Source organism: Coregonus clupeaformis, chromosome 18 (genome assembly GCF_020615455.1).
Source record: "Coregonus clupeaformis isolate EN_2021a chromosome 18, ASM2061545v1, whole genome shotgun sequence".
Lineage (NCBI taxonomy): Eukaryota > Metazoa > Chordata > Actinopteri > Salmoniformes > Salmonidae > Coregonus > Coregonus clupeaformis.
This window is the reverse complement of record NC_059209.1, coordinates 16,837,715-16,864,920: the sequence shown is the minus strand read 5'-3', so window position 1 is coordinate 16,864,920 and position 27,206 is coordinate 16,837,715. Positions and strand designations below refer to the sequence as shown.

The 27,206-nt window shown below is 42.5% G+C and overlaps 1 protein-coding gene across 1 annotated transcript; it reads left to right on the top strand.

Annotated features, from left to right (window-relative positions):
- The first annotated feature begins 2,017 nt into the window (after positions 1-2,017).
- LOC121550686 (adhesion G-protein coupled receptor D2-like) lies at positions 2,018-27,202 on the top strand. The gene is made up of 27 exons (XM_045227049.1): positions 2,018-2,305; positions 2,617-2,684; positions 2,947-3,007; positions 3,229-3,474; positions 3,878-4,507; positions 5,523-5,648; positions 5,910-6,004; positions 6,375-6,674; positions 7,341-7,367; positions 7,639-7,750; positions 8,474-8,608; positions 11,079-11,187; positions 12,409-12,514; positions 12,677-12,732; positions 13,128-13,254; positions 15,397-15,500; positions 15,741-15,843; positions 16,147-16,300; positions 16,756-16,889; positions 17,091-17,206; positions 23,888-24,008; positions 24,819-24,860; positions 25,003-25,056; positions 25,208-25,355; positions 25,605-25,666; positions 25,800-25,830; positions 27,029-27,202. Exons 2-27 carry the CDS (start codon positions 2,640-2,642, stop codon positions 27,034-27,036), a joined length of 3,252 nt encoding a protein of 1,083 aa, XP_045082984.1. The 5' UTR covers positions 2,018-2,305; positions 2,617-2,639; the 3' UTR covers positions 27,037-27,202.
- Positions 27,203-27,206: the final 4 nt, after the last annotated feature.

The following is a 27,206-nucleotide window of genomic DNA, read 5'->3' as shown; positions in this document are numbered from 1 at the left end:
GTACTTGCCGTTTGCAGCATCCCAATAACAACATCACCATTTTCAGACCTTCTCATGTCAGCAAGCCAGTGACACTCTCTTCCCCATATCTACAATGACAGTTATGATCTGACATACAGTAGCTAATCTACTACTGTTTGTGTGGATAGGATCAGCACCAGGATACACAAAGTTATGTAGTAGGTCGGAGCCTCCCCCAAAGTCCTGGGCTCTTTCTTTACCATGAACATGCAGCTGTTAAAGAGGTGCTTTTTCAGCCAGACTTTTATCTCCTTGCTCCTGCTGTGCGCTGGGAGCCCCCGGACAATCCTGTGGTGCCTCCTCCACATTATGTGTTGACCAGCATTGCTTTTATCACTCTGTGATTCATTGCATTGTAGTTGAAATACCTGTGTGCCAAGGTAGTCATGCTTCCACTGCATTCCACATCTCCTCCCTCAGCCCTACACACCACATTCTCCTCACACTCCTCAACATGGTTGTCACGCTGTCACCCTACATCTCAGTACCTTTTCAGAAAGCCCTGCAGTTAGCCCAAATTACATTAAGGGAAAGATGGATTGAAGTGAATAGCTGAAGATTGATTAGTGTTGTCAATTAGTTAATTAAACCATCAATTGATATGTTTTTGAATGGGATTTAAAATGTCTTATGCATACAGAGACCTTTCCTGAATTCATGCCCCTATCACACCAACACACAAGACAAATCCCTTCTCTACCTTTCACAAACATAACAATGGGATTGATTCATAAACTTTAACCACCATGTTAAACGTACTACTTGTTTTGTAAAGGCAAATGACATGAGCCGTCAATACCCCACTAAACATCATCATGAGTTTCAAATATTTGCTTGTGTGTCCTTTGCTGACACCCTGAGTGGGAGGAAACATCACAACTATACCCATTATTTTTGTCAACTCAGTGTATAGAGCGAACAGGTGGTAGTTAAGTTTTATGCATCAACCTCTAATGTGTTTTACTGCAGTGAGTCAGCAACACAGGGCTTATACTGTTTACACAGAAGGTGGACAGAGACACGCACTTAGAACCTAATTTATACTCTTCATAAAGCCTGTTGAGATGATTAATAGTCAATGCAGACCATACATTTTCTACAATGAACGGAGGAATTTTAAACAATCTGAACCCTTCAATACATCTGAGAGACATGCATCTATTTTGTTACAATATTTCCAAATGCAAACTTGCAAAAGATGGTTACGTGGTCAAACCAATGTGTATGGTCTGGATGAGGGGAGGCAGCAGGCTGCTGTTCAGAGACTAGATAAAGAGAGGGGAGAGATGAGGAGTGCCCATCTCCATGCAGCAGCAACAGGCTTTGTGGATCTGGGTCTGTGGTGTGGCTTTCAGGCTGTGGGTTAGTTGGTGCGCAGGGGAATACTAATGCAGCTCTTTGTCTTCCAGATCAGTGTACATTGGGCATTAGTGATGTCATGGATTTTGTGTTGGGCTCTTACACTCAAGGACACGTGTGTGTACTTAGGGGCACACGGGAGGATCCCTCTCCCGAAACAGACAGAGTGGTCCATACTATTTACTTCATTTAATATACAGTGCAGGTATGCAGTATACTCACTGTAAATGTGTATAAATCTATACTGTACACTATGTACATCCAAGAAGAAAGTATGTGTAAGTATGTTATACAAATGGAATAAACTACCTGAAATAGATGATGCCCTATCATTTACTTTGGTTGCATTTATTATCATCTGTAGTGAATGGCGTCTCTTTGACTACGTAATGTACTGATACCGTATGTATACAGTAAACTTAAAGGAACTCAGCAGCAGTAGCGACATTAATCGGAGGGGTGCTAAAATGCCTACCACCCTGCTGGTCTTGAATAACTCTCTGTGCCAAGCGCTTGACACTGCTTGCGTTAGTAGGGATCTTTTTTTTTAATGGCCCTATTTGCATGACAAAGTGTGCTTCTGATTCAAGGGTGCTGAGGAAGGTGGAGGTAGAGGGGAGAGTAGGCTGGCTGGAGGCAGAGGTGGACTGTTGGACAGAAAGGCTGTGATTTGTACCTCCTGGCTGGCAGCATCAGACGGACACTCCTCACCATGTACGGCAGAGGCTTCGCCACAGAGGCCAGTTAGCCAGGACATGCTGGAGACTGGAGCTGGACACTGGATGAATGGACTGGGCATATGTCAGAGGACACACAGTACATCGGAGTAGTGGTCATCAGGACGTAAGGAGAGTTACAGCAGCCTTGGCGTAACACTGAGCAGTGAGAGCTGGAGCAGGAGCAGCCTGTTCACTACAAGTCTACAGTAAGCCCAGTTACTCATCACATGTTGCAGTCTGGTTCTGAGGTACCTTTTATATGTGTTAGATGAGGAGTAGTGTAAAGCTATTTTATTTGACATAGTTCTCTTTGAAATATACAAAACATATAGTATAGTATCTATCATCTTTCAAATATTGTTTAACCACACATGTTTTTGTGCTGTGTTAGTCATTGTATTGTTGAACAGAAGTGAATTTGTCTTTGATATGAAAAGAGACTACAGCATGATCCATTGAAGTTAACCTAAATGTTCCCTGAAAGGCAGAGGCCAGTAAGCATTTTGTTTTCTTCCAGCTGTGGAACATTGAGAAGTAGAGATGACTGGAACCCTGCTGACTCCGGTTCTGCTCTGTTGCATAGTGGTAATGTCTATTCCTTTCTTACGTAAACTATGAAATCATTTGGAGAAAAAAACAAGTTCACATTTTCAGTGTTTTATTTTAGAAATGAATGCATTCGTTGGTAGATCTGATAAGTTTGATAGGCTTAACACAACTACTAATTTGACTGATTATTCGGTTTGTTTCTATTTTGAGATTATTGGATAAATAAATATCAAGGATATTACATGTCTATGCCATAGCCAACAGAATAAAGCAGTGTAAATGTTTTCCTTTATGGTAGGTGCTGTGTGAATGTGAGCCAACACAGCCAGGGCTAGACAGAGGAGAGAGGGGCTCAGAAGGTGAGTTCTGGAACTGTCAATCACTTTCAATGCCATGGCAGCAACTCTTACAATCTGATGTATGATGCTTGAAACTCTTTTGTACATCAAGGCTATTCCATGTTGTTTCCATAGAGATTTGCTCAAAGAGATGATAGAGGTGTTCCTGTAAAGTGTGATATCCACATGTGGACTGATCCATGCCTATTTGTGGTTGTGTGTTCCTGGTGTCATATTGACAGAGGGCAGCAGTCTGCGCCTGGTCCATCAAACATCAGACTGGGTGTTCCAGCTGGTCAACGTGTCCCTGGACCTCTCCCAGGCAGGGAGCTTCTGCAGGGGCCAGTTCAGCTCCCTCACCACCCTGGGCCAACCTGAAGACGAGGACGGAACCCTGGAGCTCCAGAGGCAGGCAGGCCTGCATGGACCCATATGGGTCAGGGACCCCAACAGACCAACTAGCAGGTCTCTGGCCCTCACCAAACAGTGTGAGTTAATAACTTAAACACCTACAGATGTAGGATCATAATTTGATCACTCTTTTGTTGCTGAGAATTTTCCTTCATAGCAGGAAACGCAAACTTGTAGTGTATTTTAGTTTTTAAAAGGCTTCTAAACTTTGTCATTTCCACTTTGAAATGTCAGACTTGATTTGCCCTAATGAAACAATTGATCAATCCCTACAAAAATGTCAATTAATTATAATCCACATAATAATTCACATTTCCTATTGCTGCAGGATTGTTTTTCTGCTGTAGAAAATTGGCTCAAATTAAGATCTTAGATCGGTATGTCCTGATGCAATATTGCATGATGATCTGTACTTTGGTGTTGTGGGTTTGGGTTAGGGTTAGCATTGAAAGTGATCTCCTTCTGTCTCTACCTGTTTAGATGTGTTGTTCCAAGCCCTGAACTTCCCCAGGGACTCCCAGGAGGGCTACGGCCGTGTCAACATGACGTTCCCGGCAATGCCAGCGGTGAGCGTGTGCGTCCGCGTGCAGTGGGACCCCCAGTGGTACCAGGTGTCCACCATGTACTCCTACGCCGCGGCCGTCTTCACCAACGAGTTCCAGCTGCGCGGGCAGTTGGACGGGACAGGACGCATCCTGCTGGCGCTCATTGTTCATGGGCAGCACCGCCCCTACAAGGCATCCTTCCCCAACGATGGGGCCTGGCACCACCTCTGTGTCACCTGGCGCAAGACTGACGGCCACTGGGCCATCTATGTGGATGGGGAGAGGGGGGACATGGGCTCCGGGTCTGACACCCCCAGGGACATACATGGAGATGGCATACTTATCCTGGGGCAGGACCAGGACTCGTTTGGGGGGAACTTCACTGAGCCCTTTGTAGGGAATATCACAGATCTGAATGTCTGGGACACAGCCTTGGAGCAGAGGCAGTTCCGTGCCCTGAATGGCTGCTCATCTTTGACCCAGGACGCTATCTTTACCTGGAGTATTGATAATATGACCCGTCACCCAGTGGTCAGAGAGGTGCCAGCCATGCTGTTCTGTCCAGGTGAGACTGCACCTACAGTCACACAGCAATGAGATACCCCTACATAGCAGTTGAATCTTGGCCAAAACTTTCTGTCAGCCATATTGTTTCACCTGCCCCCTTGTGGTCTCCTGCTCCTATTGCGGTACTTTACATTGATGAAGGATTTGTTCACTCATAAAATTCAGCTCACATTATTTGGGTGGCCTCCTGCAGGTTTTGATCAGAATGTAGGTCTTTTGATTCTTTCACATAGCATTTTAATTATCTTATGGTACCTCCTCAATAGGACATTCTATGGCAAACCTATAGCCCTTCTTCCAGACCAATCCATTTCTATTACTAATCCAATACCGAGGCAGTGGTGGTTGTTCCCAGTCTTCCGTCAGTTGGTTGTTGGAATCATTCAAGGTGATCTACCTCTAAAGAGGCCAGTGAAGCCAGTGGCTGTCTGCCTGAACACATCCACTATGTCTGTCTGAGAGAGAGACATGGGGGAGAGGAAACTGGTTAGCATGGTTCACTGGCTAAAGGCCATGTGGAGGGCAGAGGGACGGGGCTTCGTGCAAGTATGAGGTCTGCTTTACGAAGAGAATGGAGCTCTACTCAATAGTGAAAAGCAACAAAATGTTTAACCGTCATGAAAAATAATGGATTTCATTGCTATGTGTAACAAGTGAACTGACTCACGATGGATGGGCTTTTTGCTGGCATCCATTCTCAGTAAAAACACGGTCAAATCAATTGCAAGGAATTGTCTGTGTTTTCAAAGGTTGTTGAATATGATGAATATTAAAATATTATGGTATTTCTCTTATAAATTGCTTTAGATTTCAAATATGTTATGTTAGGCTACAGCATGCTAAAATAAACAAAATACTTAGAGGACTATGGATTAAACAAAAGTGTCACAAAATCAAGAACTCACTTGATGCAAGCGAGTCATTTAAATGTATTTCCATTAACTTTGGTAGAACAGATGATGTAGTCACTGGAGCTGTCTCATGCTGTGTGTGTGTGTGTGTTGTGTGAGCAGCGGTCCACAGGCAGAGGGCGATGCAGGGCTGCAGGACTCTAAAGGGCTGGTCTAGCCAACAGCTCCCCCTGTATGACTCTGCGGACTGCTCCACCACACTGCCCTTCATCTGCAGGACCAGCAGGGGTGAGACCTAGACTGCCACTACCTAGGACCAGACCATTACTTACATACTGTAACAAAGAGGGCTATCACAGTACTGCATGGCTCGTTACTGTACACCCATAAGTTGTCTACTTCTGAACAGACAAGTGAAATGAATTTTGCATCACATTAGGGAAACTGACTGAACATGAATATTTGTGACTTTGTACAATGCTAGTAACTACCCTCACCAAACATCAGAGAGGAACCATGGACTGTCTCTGACATGACTGTTTGTTACAGAGCGCTATGTTAAGATGAAGGAGTTGAGTGAGTCTCAGCGCTCCCATCCCAGTCCCTTCATGCACCAGCTCATGCAGCTCTCCAATGGAACGCAGGTAAAGACTGATTACTGTAAATCGTTGGTTGTTCTGTCAGTGAATTGGTTGTTCTGTCAGTGAATTGGTTGTTCTGTCAGTGAATTGGTTGTTCTGTCAGTGAATTGGTTGTTCTGTCAGTGAATTGGTTGATCTGTCAGTGAATTGGTTGTTCTGTCAGTGAATTGGTTGTTTTGTCAGTGAATTGGTTATTCTGTCAGTGAATTGGTTGTTCTGTCAGTGAATTGGTTGTTCTGTCAGTGAATTGGTTGTTCTGTCAGTGAGCTATGTTCAATATTATTTTAACCCTGTTTTTGACTTCCTCTCCATCCTCTGCTGTGTGTGTGTGTGTGTGTGTGTGTGTGTGTGTGTGTGCATGCTTGTGTATTAGGGCATGGAGGGTGTGATGGGGGAGCAGCCAGGGGGCCAGATGAGCTGGGGTCAGGCGTCCAGTCTGCTCAACATGTCCAGGCAGGCCCTGGAGGACACTAGGGAGGGGCTGCAGCCAGGGGACATGCTGTCCCTGGTCCAGCTGCTAGCGCGGGTTGCAGACGTGCCCACAGACACGGCCGCAGTAGGCAACGACAGCCTGGCCACCACCAGCGCCGGGGAGCTCAGCCACACCTTTATCACTGTGGCTGACAGCATCATCAGCCAGGACAACGCCCCCAAGTGGCAGGCCATCAAACAGGTACCAATCAATTATTCAAAAGTTTTTATAAAGCCCTTCTTACATCAGGTACCAGAGAGGCAGGCTAAAACAATGACTGGGAACAGGTGGAGGTAGAGCCGCCAAGGTGTTGGGAACATAAACAAGAGTATTACAGTGTTATTTGAGCATATCTCCACTAGAGGGCAGTAAGCTCAAATGGATAATGTGAATGAAAAACTATCAAATGAATGGTTACACTTGGCTAGATTAGTGTACTTGTACAGAGCACATAGGGTTGAATCTTGATCAAACTTAATCGCAGATACACTCAATTTAATCTGCTCTAGATTGCATGAAAATCGGGCATGACAATAAACAGGTTGAATTTGTATATTGATGCAGCACTTTTTCACTGACTATTATGATCTCTGGGAATTTTCAAATGTGTGTGAACATTTTGAAGATAATATCCATTATTGTCTTTGTTGAATGTTCTTCAAAGGAACACAGTGAAGTGTTTTGTGCTATTATGGTTAACAGATCCCATCCAAAACAATTACTCAGACATGTCTAATATTATACTTCATATAAACAGCAAGTATTTCATGTCTATGTATCCTAGTGCTAGCCATATGATAAGCGTTCATATTGTTGCAGATCTTGCCTCCCCCATTTCACCCACCTCCCCCACCTCCCCTCCCCCAGGCCTCTCTACCCTCCAAGGTCACAGCAGTACAGCATAGCCAGACTGAATGTATTAGAGCAGCTTGAGGACTGAAACACTGTGGCTTTCCTCATCCACATAGCACTGCTTCACCCACAGTGTCTGCTCTATCCAATAACTACAGCCAGGAGTCTCCTGACCGCCTGACCAAACTCTGGGTCCTAGTTATAGGCTTAATATCCTGGTCAGGTCACGTGGTCAGGTGAAACTCCTGGCCCTACCAATGACCAGTATATCTCTATGATTCAACCCCATACCCTTATCCCCACCTTGTCCTAGGTGGTGAGTGGACCGATGGCTGTGGTCAAGAGCATTGACCGCATGGTGACCAGTCTGAGCACTCGGCTGATGGCAGAAACGGACCATCTACTCATCCACAGCTCCAACATCAGTGAGTCACTTAGTAGATTACAGTACATTCTCTAGACTGTTAGAGTGTGTTCTGTGTGCTGCTGAAAGGCTGAGAGAGCGGACCGACCATAGAATTAGGAATTAGAACACTATAATAGGATCTCTATGGGACAGACATACTACAACACAAATCAATATCGAACCGATAATATCTAATTCAGAATTGGCCACTTAAAAATGTTATTGGTTCGGTCTTGCTTTGTGTTGTGTGTTTACTGCTATGCAGAGACATCTGGACTTCTTTTAGACCCCGCCACATGAGCTCCATGCTGGTCCTTTCCTTAGTTCTTCACTAGCTCTATGCACACTCACTAGACTCTACCCACACACTCAAACATACTACACTGACACTCCACACACACACACACACACACACACACACACACACACACACACACACACACACACACACACGCACACACATACACACACACACACACACACATACATATTGACGCCACACACACATTCACACATAAACACACTTTCACACTCTTCACATACGCTGCTGATGCTACTCTGTTTATTTTCTATCCTGATTGTCCAGTCACTTTTACCCCTACCTACATGTACATACTGTATTACCTCAATTACCTCAACTACCTCGTACCCCTGCACATTGACTCGGTACCAGTACTACAACCATTCCTCTTACTATAGTATTATGTTAATTCCACTGAGAATATGTCTTTATGTGATTCAGAGCTGGAGGTTCGGCAGCAGAGACTGGGAGAGAGATCTAGTGGGCCTAAGTTCTGTGGTCGAGACGTAGAGAGCGACACCAACATAGACTGTATCTCAGTCCCCACGCAGAACATGCAGAATCTCCATGACAACGGTGAGAGACAGCCCTGAGAGCGTATCTCATCTGCACTCCTTCAGCCATAGCCTAGTGCTTTACAGTCTCAACCATGCATTCCACTAACAGTAAACACCTAGTGAAGCAGGATTTTATTTGACATACCACGCATTTATCAAGCACAGTTTTGTAGGCATATCCCACTGGGCACACCATGTCATTTCAATGTGGATAATTGGGTAATTTTTGGTTGAGATGTTGATCAATGAGATTACAACCTATATTCACCCACTCAAAACTAAAACCAAAAGTTTGTTAAATTTCCAATGTGTTATCACAATGCTTTCAACCATCTAAAAGCACAACCAAATTCCAATGGAAAAACAATGTCATGTTTTTGGTTTACACCCAAATGTCTATCACTGCGCTTTCAACCATTTAAAATCACAGCAAAGTTCAAATGGGAATACAATGTCAGATATTTTCTTTATTTATACAACAAATTGATGTGTTATCACTTTGCTTCATCTAATAGCATAACTAAATGACCTGGATTGCAGTTGAGATTACATTAAAAGTACATGGCGCAAGTGATCAATGCCTTTCGAGATTCTGCGCAGATTATTACAGCAATTGTGAAGATATCCACAGACCTGACAACCTATCCATGTTATCTTGAACATACACGCTTTATATGATTATATAAAAATAAATGTATAGTTACATAAGGTTGAATGTTACATTAGTTTGTAAGATAGCCTTAACCTTAGGCTATTTACTGTATTACAAAAGTAATATTGAATTGTGTTTGGTTGACAACCTAACCAAATATCAACATTTAAAGGAGATGTGACACCGGGTAAAAACTGGTTGAATCAACATTGTTTCCACGTCATTTCAACCCAAAAAATCTATGTGATGACATTGAATCAATGTGGAAAACTAATTGGATTTGTAAAAAGTTATCAACGTAAGGGCAGTTCGTCTTATAAAAAAATATATATATATCCAATGACATGGTGACGTTTTTTGTTGATTTCACGTTGAATTCAAATTAGTTGACAACTCAACCAAATGTAAATTAAGACATTGAACTGACGTCTATGCCCAGTGGATAGTGACTACTGCTTGGGTAGTTCCATCTGAGCCACTGGCTTAAACACATTCTTTAACTTTTATTTTTGTTGAGTATGAGACGTTAATCCAACATATAATTTATTAACTTGTCGACAAGTTAATAGGCTATTTATTGTATTTCAAAAGTGATATTCAATTGTGTTTGGTTGTCAATGCAACCAAATATCAACATTTGAAGGATATTTATATTCTGCTTGGATAGTTCCATCTGTGCCACTGACTAAGTCCGGCTTTAATTCCAGTTTGTCTACAAATGAATAATGTATATGTTGGATTCACGTCTACATCTCAACCAACAATCTAAACTAAAGAATAGGACTAAATCAAACTTTAAATGCACTTTCAACAACGTTTGATTTACTCCTATTCTTTAACTTAGATTTTGGTTGGGATGGAGACGTGAATCCAACATATCAATTATTCATTTATATACAAAGTGGAATTAAAGCCAGAACCAAGTCAGGGGCACAGATGGAACTATCCAAGCAGAAGTTGATGTTTGGCTGTGTTGACAACCAACCATACACAATTCAACATCACTAAATATCATTACATTTTAAATCAACCAGAACTTGAAACCCTAGGCCTAATGTATTAGTTGAATTCTGGGTTTAATCGAAACAACAGCTGTTGATGACTTTGAAAATGCTATATAGGCCTAAATAGCATAATTGATGATATATGAGTGATTAAGTATATTCACATTTCATTCACTCTGTTAAACCTACCCTTTAGAATTACTTCCATTGCAACAATGAATCTATTTAGTTTTTAAGTGTAGATCTCTCAACAATCATTCTCACGATAGCACATTGGTAATAGTCAGTGACAAATATCAAAGCTTGGTTTAAACCTTGGATCGGTAGCTGTAAATAAATACATTCTCTAGTAGGAGGTGCTGCCCAGACAAATTGTGTTTTTTTCTGATAGTGGATATAACGTTGAAGATCTGACATTGTTTTAAAGGTACAAATTCAACATATTTTATACAAGGTTTGTCTATGTTGAAATTTCACTCTCAAAACAACAGTTTTTTCAAATGCAATGTATTTTCCACAAAGATTCCAAGTCACAATAAGTTGACAAATGACGTTGAAACAGCATTGATTCAACCAGTTTGTGCCCAGCAGGATATGTACTGGTACAGACTTGTCAATGCATGGTACAGACAGTATGTATTCATGCATTTGCACTCCCAAGGCCTTTAGTCAACTATTCATTACAATCTATATTAACTGGCTATTGTGAGACATAGCATTGATCTGTGTTTCCACTTAGTGCTGCATGTTAAACTGTCTAGTGTTCTTAGAAGACAGTGACACTCAGTTTGGTTAGTGGAGATGTGTTGTTTATGTTGATGTTGTATGAGCAGGCTTCCAGAAGGTGACTGTGGTCAACACGTGGTACAGTTCCCTGCGGCCTCTCTTCAACTCAGAGGAGAACATCACAATGTTTCCCATCGTCACTGATGGCATCCAGAGGTACGGAAGACGAGAACTCTGAAATGTTTTAGACCAAGGTCACGTTCAGTAGGCACGAAATGAGGAGAAATAATTTTAAACAGGGCGAGTCGTTTTTTCATTAATTACTGTAGATTTGAATCAGTCCAAGGATCGGATCCATTTTTTCAATTTTCGCCTAAAATGACATACCCAAATCTAACTGCCTGTAACTCAGGACCTGAAGCAAGGATATGCATATTCTTGATATCATTTGAAAGGAAACACTTTGTGGAAATGTGAAATTAATGTAGGAGAATACAACACATTAGATCTGGTAAAAGATAATACAAACCAAAAAACATGCGTTTTCAATATTTTTGTTGTTGCATGATCTTTGAAATGCAAGCAAAAGGCCAGACAGTGATGTAGGATTCTAGGTGTAATTTAGATGTTGTCCACAAGATGGCAGCAGTGTGTGTGCAACGTCTCAGACTGCTCCAGTGAAGAATTACATCACTACACAATATTTTGTATCAAGTCTGCCAGGAGTTTTCCCAAATGTGCTGAATTGATAAATGTATACATTTTCAAGTACATAACTATAGAGAACATACAAAAACACTATGGTAATAAAAAATTTAAGTTTACACACTCCCAGGAATGTCATACATGATGGATCATTAGCTTCCCTACAGAAAAGACACTAACCTTCACACCTCTAGATGGCCGGGCGGGGGTGGGTGTGGAGCCAGAGACAGCAGTGGGGTCAAACTGTAGAACCCAGTTCCTACGTTTGAATATAAAAATGGATTTTTCAAACAAAACGACACTGCATTTTATCTCTGGGACCCTCAGGATGACAAATCAGAGCAAGATTACTGAATGTAAGTACATTATTAACCTTCGGAGGTGAATGTATCAAACCAGTTGCCGTGATAAAAGTGTTTTGTTGTTGTACACAATCCTCAAACAATAGCATGGTATTTTTTTGCTGTAATAGCTACTGGAAATTGGACACTGTAGTTAGATGAACAATCATGTAAGCTTTCTGCCCATATAAGACATGTCTATGTCCCAGAAAGTTGGCTGTTGTTTCCAACGCCATTCTAGTCACATATCGCATATTGAGCAGCAACTGTCCCGGTAATTTTCCATTAAGATTTCTTTCTCCATTAGTGCCTACTGAGCATGATCCAGTGTTGATACACAGCCTTATGTGTGACTGTCACCATATGGCCTGTGCTGTGCTATGTGTGTCAGGTACCTGGGCACCATCCTGGGCTCCTCTGTCATCTCTACTACAGTCCTGGGGGATGGACAGCCTGTCAGCATGGCTGTACGCTTCCAGCTCCAACACAGAGCTCAAGTAAGGACCTCAGTGTCTCACACTCACATGGACTATATTTCCTCTATACACTATATACCTCTGCCTCTTTCACAGAGAATATGATATATCCCTCTATCTCCTTCATAAGCCTGTCCTTTACTGTAAGTGGGAAATTATGTCCTGTTCCATCAATTCCTTTAGAATCCTGCAGGGACCGTGTATGACCCAATCTGTGCATTCTGGGACTTTGATCTGATGTGAGTATAGTGACAGCACATTCTCTGCCATTATGTCTAGCAGGTTGACGTTTATTGGGATGAGTCTTTTCCTGGAGGCAGAACTGAGCGATTTCTACTAGATGGCCAGCTGCAAAGTCAAAATTGGCTATATTGTAAAAATGTAAGGTTAGGATTAGACATTAGGGTTAGCAGTGTGGTTAAGGTTAGGATTAAGGTTAGGGTTAGGTTTAAAATCAGATTGTATGACTTTGTGGCTGTGCCAGCTAGTGACCAATCTGCAGAGCTGCCTCCAGAACAAGATTCATGACGAAACACGCTAACCTGCTTACATCTATAGAAATCAGTGTTTGATTTATTAGTGTAATGGTTACCATACATTTTTATGAAAGTGTAAAACTGTTGTCCCCCTCTAGGCCAGAGGCAGGTGGGTGGTGGTCTACTAAAGGCTGTGCAGTCATCTCTAAACAGTATGACTCCACTGTCTGCTTCTGCAACCACACCACCAACTTTGCCCTGCTGATGCAAGTCTATGAAGTCCAGGTTAAGGTCCATTCTATCCTCCACATTGTGAAATAGTACAATAGACAGTAGTCAACAGACACTTATAGTCTGTATAGTTAAGTAATAATGCCTGAGAACCCGGGAATTATCATGTGACAACTCCCGACAAAGGCTGTTCTGAGTGGGTCAAAACATGAAAAAAGAACTAACGACCATCACGATGCAAAAAAAATGTACTCTCTAAAATAATGTTTTTAATGATAAAATGTCATTCGGGTTAGGGGAGGGTTTGGCCGGCCGGGATTTTCTTGTCCCATCGCGTTCTAGCGACTCCTTGTGGCGGGCCGGGCACCTCCACGCTGACTTCGGTCGCCGGCTAGACGTTGTTTCCTCCTACACATTGGTGTGGCTGGCTTCTGGGTTAAGTGAGCAGTGTGTCAAGAAGCAGTCCAGCTTGGCAGGGTCGTGTTTCGGAGGACACATGGCTCTCGACCTTCGCCTCTCCTGAGTCTGCAGGGGAGTTGCAGCGATGGGACAAGACTGTAACTACCAATTGGATATCACGAAAAAGGGAAAAAATTGTTTTCATTAAAAACATGATTTTAAAGACTTAAAAATGTTTTGCATTGTGAAGTTGCTACCCAAGCGGGCTGGTCGTTAGTTCCTTTCTCATGTTTTGACCCAGTCGTTAATTCTAATCATTCTATTCATTCGATGTTGCTATGCTAAACAAATTATTGGCATGTAGCTAGCTAGCAAATATTCAATGATGATGAGACCAAAGAACTTCAATAAATATTGATTTAATAAATATCCAATAGGCCTCTATTATGGTTGGCGAGTCCGAGCTAACCAAGCTAGTTGGTGATGTTAATAGTGACGTTTCCATTAATGACACGAGTGGAAGAACTGTCCATGGTCCTGGTGCTGGTTGGTGACAGCCAGTGCGTTCCTCTTCTTTGCTGGCACGGGAGGGATTGCATTTGTAAAAATAATACATAGTTGCACAGCTCGTAGAGGCAGACAGGTAGGTTTATACAACCCCCAGCTGTTGCAAACCAAATAGTAGCATGGAAAAATAATATGTAGACGCTTTTTTCCTGAGGGAGATTACATTTATGAATGTCCTGCCTGGGCTACGAACAGTTGAATTATGACATTAACACATCATGGTCTTTTTTGGGAGTTGTTATCCCACAACTCCCGCATATCAACCAATCAGCATCCAGGATCCAAACAACCTGTTTTATAGTTAAGCAATAAGGCCCGACGGGGTGTGGTATATGGCCAATATACCACGACTAAGGGCTGTTCTTACGCACAACGCAACGCGGAGTGCCTGGACACAGCTCTTAGCCGTGGTATATTGGCCATATATCACAAACCCCTGAGTTGCCTTATTGCTATTATGAACTGGTTACCAGTGGTGTAAAGTGATTAAGTAAAAATACTTTAAAGTATTACTTAAGTAGTTTTTGGGGGTATCTGTACTTTACTTTACTATTTATATTTTTGACAACTTTTACTTTTACTTCACTACATTCCTAAAGAAAATAATGTACTTTTTACTCCATACATTTTCCCTGACACCCAAAAGTACTCATTACATTTTGGATGCTTAGCAGGACAGGAAAATTATCCAATTCACGCACTTATCAAGAGAACACATGGTCATCCCTACTGCCTCTGATCTGGTAGACTCACTAAACACAAATGCATCATTTGTAAATGATGTTGGAGTGTGCCCCTGACTATCCGTACATTTTCAAAACAAGAAAATGGTGCCATCTGCTTTGCTTAACATAAGGAATTTGAAATGGTTTATACTTTTACTTTAACTTTTGATACTTAAGTATATTTTAGCAATTACATTTAGTTTTCATACTTAAGTATATTTAGAACCAAACTAGACTTTTACTCAAGTAGTATTTTACTGGATGACTTTCACTTTTACTTGAGTACCTTGCTATTAAAGTATCTATACTTTTACTCAAGTATGACAATTGGGTACGTTTTCCACCACTGCTGGTTACCAACGTAATTAGAACAGTAAAAATAAATGTTTTGTCATACCCGTGGTATACGGTCTGATATACCACAGCTGTCAGCCAATCAGCATTCAGGGCTCGAACCACCCAGTTTATAATCTCTGATACCTACTCATGTGTGTCTGTGTGACAGAGGAGTCCAGAGAATGAGAGAGCCCTCCAGGTGATGACGTTCATTGGCTGTGGAGTGTCTCTGTGTGGCCTACTCTTCACCTTCATCCTCTTCTTCGCTGTGGGGTGAGTGGTGCCCTGCTCCAGCGAATAATCTACTAGCTTGTACAATACATCTGTCTGTTTGAATGATTCACTCTGTCTGTAAATCACTTCTCTTTACCATGCTGAGCAGACAAATTGCTGCTGTGTTTTCTATGACTGTATGATGACTGACTCACAGTCAGTTTGTCTGTATGTTGGTCTGACCTTGATCATCTCTCTGTGTCCCTCTCCCCTGTCTGGCCTGGTGTGGTGTGGGGGCAGAGTTCCTAAGTCTGACCGCACCACTGTCCATAAGAACCTGATCGTGGCTCTGGGGATAGCTGAGCTGCTGCTGATGTGCAGTGACTGGGCCTCTGCTAATGAGGTTGGACTCTTTACATGGCTGTGTCTGTCTTTAAACATCTCACTCTCTGTCTGTGGTTATGGGTACTATGGACCAGAGGAGGGCATAGGGTCAGTTTTGTCAGTGATCCAGGAGTCTGTAGGCTTTTAGCTGCTTCTGTCGTTGAATGTATGATAGGACTCCATTCTCTTCTCTGGACTAAAGTACTATATGTGCGTTACTTTCTATTGTTTTTTAACTTGTGTCACCATGTAAGAGTAACTAGTGGACAAGTATCTATAGTGACAGTAACCATGTCAATGCCATGTCCCTCCTGTCCACTAGGGGGCATGTCTTCTGGTGACGGCCTTGCTGCACCTCTTCTTCATGGCCTCCTTCTCCTGGATGCTGGTGGAGGGGCTACTGCTGTGGAGTAAGGTGGTGTCCGTCAACATCAGCGAGGACCGCAGGATGAAGATGTACTACGGCATCGGCTGGGGTAAAATACCCTGCAGAATCACACATCACTACTTATTATTAATGATACTGTACAATGTTCCCATACATTCCACACAGGACTCATCCACTCACATAAGATCCTGTCCTATATTATATAGTACATAGCAGTATTGTTTGGTAAGAACACAGTGCTGTCTGGAACGCAACTCATCTAGACCAAAGGTTGTGTTCATTCGAAGAGTGTGTGCATTCAAAAAGCTAAACACACTCATGATGATGTTTTATAAGATGCCCAGATATATCGGCCAGCTGTCTGAGGTTTTCACTTTGTTCAGACTAAATAGAATGGCTGGTGAATGGACAGTTGGTGCCTACTGCAGTTTCTGGTCCTGTACCACAGCAATGTAAACTCTCTTCACTAAAGATATTCATGTGTTGTATGAATATAAGAGACCTGGTGAATTAAAAGCAAAAAATATTGTGTTATTTTTGCAGGTCTGCCTGTTGTGGTTGTTGGTGTAACCTTGACGATATCCCTGGACAAGTACAAAGCAGACAGTCACTGCTGGCTCAATGTGGAGACTGATATGATTTGGGCCTTTGTGGGACCTGTTCTGTTAATCTTGGTCGTATGTAGCTTCACTTCACTTATTGGCTTTGCTTGATTGCATGCGTGTGTGTGTGTGTGTGTGTGTGTGTGTGTGTGTGTGTGCGCTTGCGTTTCTGTGTGTGTGTGCTTGCATGTGATGTTTACTAATGTGTCATACACGTGTCATTATGCAACAATATGGCATGTCCATCGGTTGTTCTGAGACTTTGTGTACTCCTAGGTCAATGCAGTGGTGCTGTGCCGGGTTGTCATGGTGACGGTGTCCAGCGCTCGTCGTCAAGCAAAGAAGCACACTCCCAGTTCAGCATCTAAACTCCACACCTTTGACCTGACCTGGTGAGTCACCACACTATAGCCCATTCTCTCTCTATATATATATATATACAGTTGAAGTCGGAAGTTTACATACACTTAGGTTGGAGTCATTAAAACTTTCAACCACTCCACAAATTTCTTGTTAACAAACACAAACTGTGCCTTTAAACAGCTTGGAAAATTCCAGAAAATTATGTCATGGATTTAGAAGCTTCTGATAGGCTAATTGATATAATTTTAGTCAATTGGAGGTGTACATGTGGATGTATTTCAAGGCAGGAGGAGACGCGTTCTGTCTCCTAGAGATGAACGTACTTTGGTGCGAAAAGTGCAAATCAATCCCAGAACAACAGCAAAGGACCTTGTGAAGATGTATCTATATGCACAGTAAAACAAGTCCTATATCGACATAACCTGAAAGGCCGCTCAGCAAGGAAGAAGCCACTGCTACAAAACCGTCATAAAAAAAGGCAGACTACGGTTTGCAACTGCACATGGGGACAAAGATCGTACTTTTTGGAGAAATGTCTTTGGGTCTGATGAAACAAAAATAGAACTGTTTGGCCATAATGACCATCGTTATGATTGGAGGAAAAAGGGGGCCGCTTGCATGCCGAAAAACACCATCCCAACCGTGAAGCACGGGGATGGCAGCATCATGCTGTGGGGGTGCGTTGCTGCAGGAGGGACTGGTGCACTTCACAAAATAGATGGCATCATGAGGAAGGAAAATTATGTGGATATATTGAAGCAACATCTCAAGACATCAGTCAGGAAGTTAAAGCTTGGTCGCAAATGGGTCTTCCAAATGGACAATGACCCCAAGCATACTTCCAAAGTTGTTGCAAAATGGCTTAAGGACAACAAAGTCAAGGTATTGGAGTGGCCATCACAAAGCCCTGACCTTTTTTTTTATTTATTTTTATTTTTTGTCATTTAGCAGACGCTCTTATCCAGAGCGACTTACAGGAGCAATTAGGGTTAAGTGCCTTGCTCAAGGGCACATCGACAGATTTTTCACCGACAGACCTTTTTCACCTAGCGACCTTTCGGTTACTGGCACAATGCTCTTACCCACTAAGCTACCTGCCGCCTCAATCCTATAGAAAATTTGTGGGCAGAAAAGTGAAAAGGCATGTGCGAGCAAGGAGGCCTACAAACCTGACTCAGTTACAGCAGCTCTGTCAGGAGGAATGGGCAAAAATTCACCCAACGTATTGTGGGAAGCTTGTGGAAGGCTACCCAAAACGTTTGACCCAAGTTAAACAATTTAAAGGCAATGCTACCAAATACTAATTGAGTGTATGTAAACTTCTGACCCACTGGGAATGTGATGAAAGAAATCAAATCTGAAATAAATCATTCACTCTACTATTATTCTGACATTTCACTTCTTAAAATAAAGTGGTGATCCTAACTGACCTAAGACAGGGAATTTTTACTAGGATTAAATTTCAGGAATTGTGAAAAACTGAGTTTAAATGTATTTGGCTAAGGTGTATGTAAACTTCCGACTTCAACTATATATACACTACATTGCCAAAAGTATGTGGACACTTGCTCGTCAAACATCTAATTCCAAAATCATGGCCATTAATATGGAGTTGGTCCCCCCTTTGCTGCTATAACAGCCTCCGCTCTTCTGGGAAGGCTTTCCACTAGATGTTGGAACATTGCTGCGGGGGCTTGCCTTCCCCAAACAAAGTTGGAAGCACAGAATCGTCTAGAATGTCATTGTATACTGTAGCGTTAATATTTCCCTTCACTGGAACTAACGGTCCAAGCCCCAACCATGAAAAAACAGTCTCAGACCATTATTCCTCTTCCAACAAACTTTACAGTTGGCACTATGCTTTGGGACAGGTAGCGTTTTCCTGGCATCCTCCAAACCCAGATTAGTCCGTCGGACTGCTAGATGGTGAAGAGTGATTAATCGCTCCAGACGACACTTGGCATTGCGTATGGTGATCTTAGGCTTGTGTGTGGCTGCTTGGCCATGGAAACCCATTTCATGAAGCCCCCTACAAACAGTTCTTGTGCTGACGTTGCTTCCAGAGGCAGTTTGGAATTCGGTAGTGAGTGTTGAAACCGAGGACAGACGATTTTTACACGTTACGCGCTTCAGCACTTGGCTGTCCCATTCTGTGAGCTTATGTGGCCTACCACTTCGCGGCTGAACTGTTGTTGCTCCTAGACGTTTCCACTTCACAATAACAGCACTTACAGTTAACCAGGGCAGCTCTAGTTGGAAAGGTGGCATCCTATGATGGTGCCACACTGAAAGTCACTGAGCTCTTCAGTATGGGCCATTCAGCAACTGGTGTGGCTGAAATAGCTACATCCACTCATGTGAAGGGGTGTCCACATACATTTGTGCATATATTTCCTTGTCTCTCTCTCTTTCTCTCTCTCTGTTTCTCTCTTTTTCTCTCTCTATATATCTCTCTCGCTATCTCTCCCTCTCTCTCTCTGTGTTCCTGGCTTTCTCTCTCTCTCTTTCTCTCAGGAGCTTCCAGCATGGTTGTTAATTAATGTGAATGAGCTGACCGCTGGCCCCGGAGTACCCCTCAAAGAGCTGCTAGTTAATTTAGATTTACTGAGGTTTCATCCAGAAGAGAGGGGAGAAGATATCAACCTCAGTCTTCCTCAGAGCAGAGAATATACTTATAGAAACAACCCACTGTTCTCACCAAGCAGGAAGAAGTTGGTCATCATCATATAATCAGGAACTACTATCCACACAGCCTCATCAACAAGTTGGCTAACTCACTAAAGCCAGGATAAAGCACATATTGTAGGTAGTAAAGGGGTGTCCACATATATCTGGCCATGTAGTGTATATCTTTCCCTGTCTCTCTCTCTTTCTCTCTCTCTCTGTTTCTCTATCTGTTTCTCTCTCTCTCTCATCCACTCTCTCATCGACACTCTCATCCACTCTCCCATACGCTCTCTCATCCTCTCTCTCATCCACTCACTCATCCTCTCTTTCCCTGACTCTCCTGCTCTCTCACTCACAAACACACGTGTCACGTGCCTGTGACTCGACCCCAACATCCAACCCTTGGTGGCTTTTCATGGTCTGCTTTATATGTGTGAGATATAATGAGCTAAATGTGTGTTGAGGGCTGAGTCAGAATATGTTTAATTTGAAGCTCAATAGAATAGGAAGTTTTCAAATCCACAGGTGACAGATCCACACAGACAAACTGAACAGATTCGAGCAGAGAGACAGTGACTGTGTGAGAATAAGGTAGTTTGAGTTTGAAGTAGTGGGAGTTGTGTGGGTCTTATCAGCCTACCACCTGGTCAGAGAGAGAGAGAGAGAGAGAGAGAGAGAGAGAGAGAGAGAGAGAGAGAGAGAGAGAGAGAGAGAGAGAGACTCTGTCTGGGTGGGTGTCTGTTGGTCTGTGTTCTTTTCACTGAGCTCATTGTCTGCTTAATGTGGACTCTAAACGGGGACCAGAGCCTAGTGTTCAGTCCTGTCCCAACAATATGGAAAGGTTCGCAACATGCTATACTCATATAGCGACATAGCTGCCTACGTGTAGAGTCGTGGTCAAAAGTTTTGAGAATGACACAAATATTAATTTTCACAAAGTCTGCTGCCTCAGTTTTTATGATGGCAATTTGCATATACTCCAGAATGTTATGAAGAGTGATCAGATGAATTGCAATTAATTGCAAAGTCCCTCTTTGCCATGAAAATGAACTTAATCCCCCAAAAACATTTCCACTGCATTTCAGCCCTGCCACAAAAGGACCAGCTGACATCATATCAGTGATTCCCTCATTAACACAGGTGAGAGTGTTGACGAGGACAAGGCTGGAGATCACTCTGTCATGCTGATTGAGTTAGAATAACAGACTGGAAGCTTTAAAAGGAGGGTGGTGCTTGTCCGGAGAAGACAAGGTGAGCGCTACCATCAGTCCTGTGTCATGCCAACAGTAAAGCATCCTGAGACCATTCATGTGTGGGGTTGCTTCTCAGCCAAGGGAGTGGGCTCACTCACAAGTTTGCCTAAGAACACAGCCATGAATAAAGAATGGTTTCCGACACATCCTCCGAGAGCAACTTCTCCCAACAATCCAAGAGCAGTTTGGTGACGAACGATGCCTTTTCCAGCATGATGGAGCACCTTGCCATAAGGCAAAAGCGATAACTAAGTGGCTCGGGGAACAAAACATGGCCATGGCCAGGAAACTCCCCAGACCTTAATCCCATTGAGAACATGTGGTTAATCCTCAAGAGGCGGGTGGACAAACAAAAACCCACAAATTCTGACAAACTCCAAGCATTGATTATGCAAAAATGGGATGCCATCAGTCAGGATGTGGCCCAGAAGTTAATTGACAGCATGCCAGGGCGGATTGCAGAGGTCTTGAAAAAGAAGGGTTAACACTGCAATTATTGACTCTTTGCATAAACTTAATGTAATTGTCAATAAAAGCCTTTGACACTTACGGAATGCTTGTAATTATACTTCAGTATACCATAGTAACATCTGACAAAAATATCTAAAAACACTGAAGCAGCAAACTTTGTGAAGACCAATGCTTGTGTCATTCTCAAAACCTTTGACCACGACTGTAGAGACAAGACAAATACATGTATATTGTACACACTGCTGATCTATGAACGCCAAGACCATATTTCATACTAGATTTCTGAAATGCAATTTTTCTTCTCATTCATCACCTGTTCATTTGCTCGTAAAAAGAGTGAAGGAGTAAGCAAGTCATCTTTGCCCCCTCCGCAGTCTATCTGTTCCCTGTAAGAATGTGATGACGTCACAAGATTAGAAAGAAGACTAAATTGAAAAGAAAAGCAAAGGAAGAAGAGGAACTACTCACTTTGTCCTTGTAGACATAGTTCAGTGTGAACTCAATCTCCTGGCCCAGGTGCAGCAAGAGGACAGCAATAGAAGTTTGAACAAATAACCGTAATGTTATTTCACGTATAAGCACATAGCAGATGAAACGGATGATTGTAAAGAATGAAGAGCACGACTGCAGTGCCCTGTGAACCTTTGTGAGGATGAAAACATGATGCGAATCCAAGGAGTAACTATTTCATGTTTTTGCTCCACTGCCATCGAAGGTCCTCTGTGTATTACGCTTTTTGTTGTATTACTTTTGACACTAAAGGACAGGTTCACTTTTTTTTCACCAAATCTGTATTTTGGATGTAAATGGTATGTTATAGACGGGTTGGTTGTTTAGTAACAAAACCGAAGCGTGCGCAACGATGGGGCAAAACATACATTGCTGGCTTAGATTGTTGACAACATGTAAACTATATTTTGTCTCCAACAAAACATACAAATATTACAATGAGCACTTGTTGTCTATCAAATACATCGTTACAGTTGTTGGTTAACTAGTAAGCAAATTTGAGCCATATTAGCATAGATGTGACATCAGTCAAAACACCTCAAAACAATACATGGTATCAAGAACAAGATAAAACTAGCTGAAAAGAGACACCTACGATACCCCACATTGCAGCGTCTTGTCATGGTTGCTAGCTATCTGGTCATCCAGAATCCCAACAACACACATCCTTCTGCCCCATTGAAGTGCACGCATCGTTTTTGTGACGTTGTCCAGACACTTTTTTGCAATTTCAATGGTTTTGAGAAACTTAACCCGCCAGCGATAGACTGTCTCATGCTCGTTTTGCAGTTGCAGGGGCACAGATAAAACATGAACAAAGGCTCCAAAAACAGCCAAATCACAAAAATATTTATCTGGACACTATAACATGACCTTTAATTCCAAAATACAGATTTGGTTTAAAAAAAAAGTGAACCTGTCCTTTAAGCGGGCCGAAATGGCTGCTACACTCCTTGAGAGGAATTTATGGAGGGGGAAAAACATTTAAAGTCCAAACTTCCAAATCAGAGACACAGAGCATATACAGTGAGTGTACAAAACATTAGGAACAACTTACTAATATTGAGTTGTACCCCCTTTTGCCCTCAGAACAGCCTCAATTCGTTGCGGCATGGACTGTACAAGGTGTCGAAAGTCTTCTACAGGGATGCTGGCCCATATTGACTACAATGCTTCCCACAGCTTGCCAATTTGGCAGGATGTCCTTTGGGTGGTGGACCATTCTTGATACACATGGGAAACTGTTGAGTGTGAAAAACCCAGCAGCATTGCAGTTCTTGACACACTCAAACCAGTGCGCTTGGCACCTACTACGCTTGGCACCTACTACTATATCCCGTTCAAAGGCAATTAAATATTTTGTCTTGCCGATTCAGCCTCTGAATGGCACACATGCACAATCCATGTCTCAATTGTCTCAAGGCTTCAAAATCCTTCTTTAACCTGTCTCCTCCCCTTCATCTACAGTGATTGAAGTGAATTAACAAGTGACATCAATAAGGGATCATAGCTTTCACCTGGATTCACCTGGTCAGTCTGTCATGGAAAGAGCAGGTGTTCCTAATGTTTTATACACTCAGTGTATATAATCTTAACATAATAATGTGACATTTTGAAAAACTTAAACTGAATTTAAATTGAATCCAGTCAAATCAAGTATAGCTTTGCCAAATCATTTAATTGCATGCAGTTATGCAGGATGTTCACTTAATATAAGCGTGCAGGTTTGCGTACATCAGTGTGCGTGTTCATGTGGGTTGGTGCGTGAGTGTGGGTGTTTTTACTATCCTGACAGTCTGACTTCTGTAGGGCTGTGACACGACCAGTCCTTATTCTACTGCCAGTGCTGGGCCTGACCTGGCTGTGTGGAGTCCTGGTGCACCTCTCCATGGTGGTGGCGTATGTCTTCATCGCTCTCAATGCTTTTCAGGTGAGCAAAGCCACCCATCGAAGGATCATTGTATGTAATGGTTTCAAGAGAAACTGAGGGTGAGAGAGACGAAGAGTGGAGGAAGGTGGGCCTGCTGTAGATAAGCAGAGGTGGGCTGCAACAGGTCCAGTGGAGCGGTGTGTGTGGTGTGGCGTGCTTGTGTGTGTGCGTGTGTGTGCGTTTGTGTGTGTGTGCATGCATGCACGTGTGTGGGGGAGAGGGTGGCTCAGACTGGGCCTTTGAAGGACAGGTCATGGCAGGGCTCCCGGGCTCTCCAGGCTGACCCATCGCCAGATATACCTCCACCTCCCTTCCCATCACACCCCTGATAAGACCTGTAAATCAGCTGGAGGTACTCTGGACTTCCCCTCTATTCCTCTCTCTCTCTGCCTCTCTCTCTGTCTTTCGCTATCTCTCCCTCTCTCTCTCTTTTCCTGGCTTTCTCTCTCTCTCTTTCTCTCAGGAGCTTCCAGCATGGTTGTTAATTAATGTGAATGAGCTGGCCGCTGGCCCCGGAGTACCCCTCAAAGAGCTGCTAGTTAATTTAGATTGACTGAGGTTTCATCCAGAAGAGAGGAGAGAGGAGATAAACCTCAGTCTCCCTCAGAGCAGAGAATATACTTATAGAAACAACCCACTGTTCTCACCAAGCAGGAAGAAGTTGGTCATCATCATAGAGTCAGGAACTACTATCCACACAGCCTCATCAACAAGTTGTCTAACTCACTAAAGCCAGGATAAAGCACATATTGTAGGTAGTCTACAGCCATGGGTAATATCTTATGGTCTTCTGTCCTTCCCTTTCTGCAGGGCCTGTACATATTCTTGGTGTATGCGGTTTACAACAGTGAGGTAGGTTTTCAAAGAACTCTTTCAGCGGGAGTTCTTTCTCTCAGAATGTAGTTGTCCATCTGTGGCATGCCAACCACTTGACACTGCCAAATACGTCAGTGGGTGTACAAGCTATTGAGGGTGCTGTCTGCTTTTCTTAAAGGTGAGGAATGCCATAAAGAGGATCAAAGAGAAGAGGAAAGCCTTGTCTTTCACGGTGAGCCAAAAAGCATACAGCGACATCCTTACTAACATTTGTATTATGTTCAAACTGGAGAAAAACATTATGCTAATTCAGTATGCACATGCTTGAATACACAATCAGACAGCCTCATCTAAACAGCTCAACACATTCTTATTGGTTGTAGAACTGTTCCAAGCCAATCAGCTTCCTGCCGTCCCAGAGGGGTCCGGCCCAGTCGTGGACCCACAGTCTGCCCCGTCCCTCCAGCCCAGAGACCAGCGAGAACTCAGGCCCCGGCAGCACCACCTCCACCTCACTGGTCATCAAGAACGGTAGGAGAGGCAGAATAGGGTGGGTGGGCCTGGGGCTGGAGTGAGGCATGGGCTGTGGTGGGTTGGTCAGGTTAGCTGGGTTTGGGTAGGTTGGGTTGGGTTAGGATTGGGTAGTGGTGGGTTGTGGTACAAGGGGTTTAGTAGAGTCATGCAGTCTGGATATTACACTTAGGTGTTCTACACCACCTGACATGAATGCCATTAATACCAGGTGAATAACTGGTGGGATTTTACCTTTTTGTCTTTCAGAGAGTTTTGGAAAAGAAAGTCGTTTTGTGAGCTTCTCCTTGAAACCAGCATCAGGAAACCAGGTATGTTTGGTATTATGCATCTAAAGAGGCCATATCCACTTATTAAGCCTACTATCACTCCTAAATGGTTATTGTGTATTTGAGAATTCTGCTCCATCTCCAACACATCAACATGTCTGTTCTACTTTACCAGGTGGTTCAACTGACTGCTTTCAAGCCCTCAGGTAATTTCACAATTTCCTTGACAGTGAATCTGACTTTAAAATTCTAAAAAGTCTAAGCAGTTTGGGGGGTCTAAGCTGACATATGGAATTGTTTTAAGATGGTTATACTATGGATCATTTAGCTATTTGATTTAGAATTTTAGGACCCCTTTAGGTATTACAAAAATATATACAAAAAATGATTTGATAAATAATTGAATTTGGCCTTTACTACTATAGCCCAGAGAAACGCATTGAATAACACATTCATAAATGGGGAAAAAAGACAGTCAAAAAATGAATCATAACAAACAAGGTTTTGAAGTGTATATCTCTGAGATATAAGAACGGTCGGGAAATATATATATATATATATATATATATATATATATATATATATATATATATATATAAATATATATTACACATATTTAACCCTTAATTTGGGTAGGCACAAAACTACCTTCATACTTCCATTAATTTTTTTAAGCCAGTACCGGTTACCTTCAGGATGCGGTGGATTGAGACGCAGCCAATGCAAAAAAACAGATAGGGATGGGGATTTTTGTATTATGTTACTTAGATTGACACATCGGTGTGCCAATCGACTCTAGGGTTATTTATCTTGGTTTATTAACGATAATGTGGCTGGCACACATAGAGTAAGGAACCAGGCTACATTGTCTGCTGACAATTTCATCATAATTCAATCCCCTTCAGTTAGTATATTTATTTTCACTACATGTAATAACATCAGGTGTGAGTTATGTAAACATATGGGCAGTTCTCTTTGGCTTGTTGAAGTGGGCCAGGTCACTTAACCATGTGTCTAATCATAAGAAAGGCTGAAAGTTTTATCTGTTCTTTCTGTTTCTCAGAACATTAGGAAACCTCATTTTCCTCATTAGTTAGACAATCAGACTACCGCCGATCATCCACTCAAACACCTGCTCCCACAGAGGGACTGTCACCCGCACCCACACACACATACGCACGCACGTAAGCACACACACACACAGACAGACCCATTCAATCCACCAAGAGGTTCTGTGTTGGGGCAAAACTGAAGGTTTTTCGAGGTCTAGTCTGTAAGGATTCAACCATTTATAGACATTCTGTGTAGTTTCCTTTTTTGCAAAGAAGGGAAAATCTATTATATTGAACAGAAATAATATGTTGATAGAATAATAAATATTTTGTTACTTTTCTGTTACTACAGGCTGCTGATGGAATTGGATACAAAGGCACATGTATCATATAAACTGGTGGGAAGAAAGCGGAATTGGACAGTAAATATCGCAAACAGATACACACAATAGATGAATCTACTCTCATACACATACAGTGCATTAGGAAAGTATTCAGACCCCTTTACTTTTTCCACATTTTGTTACGTT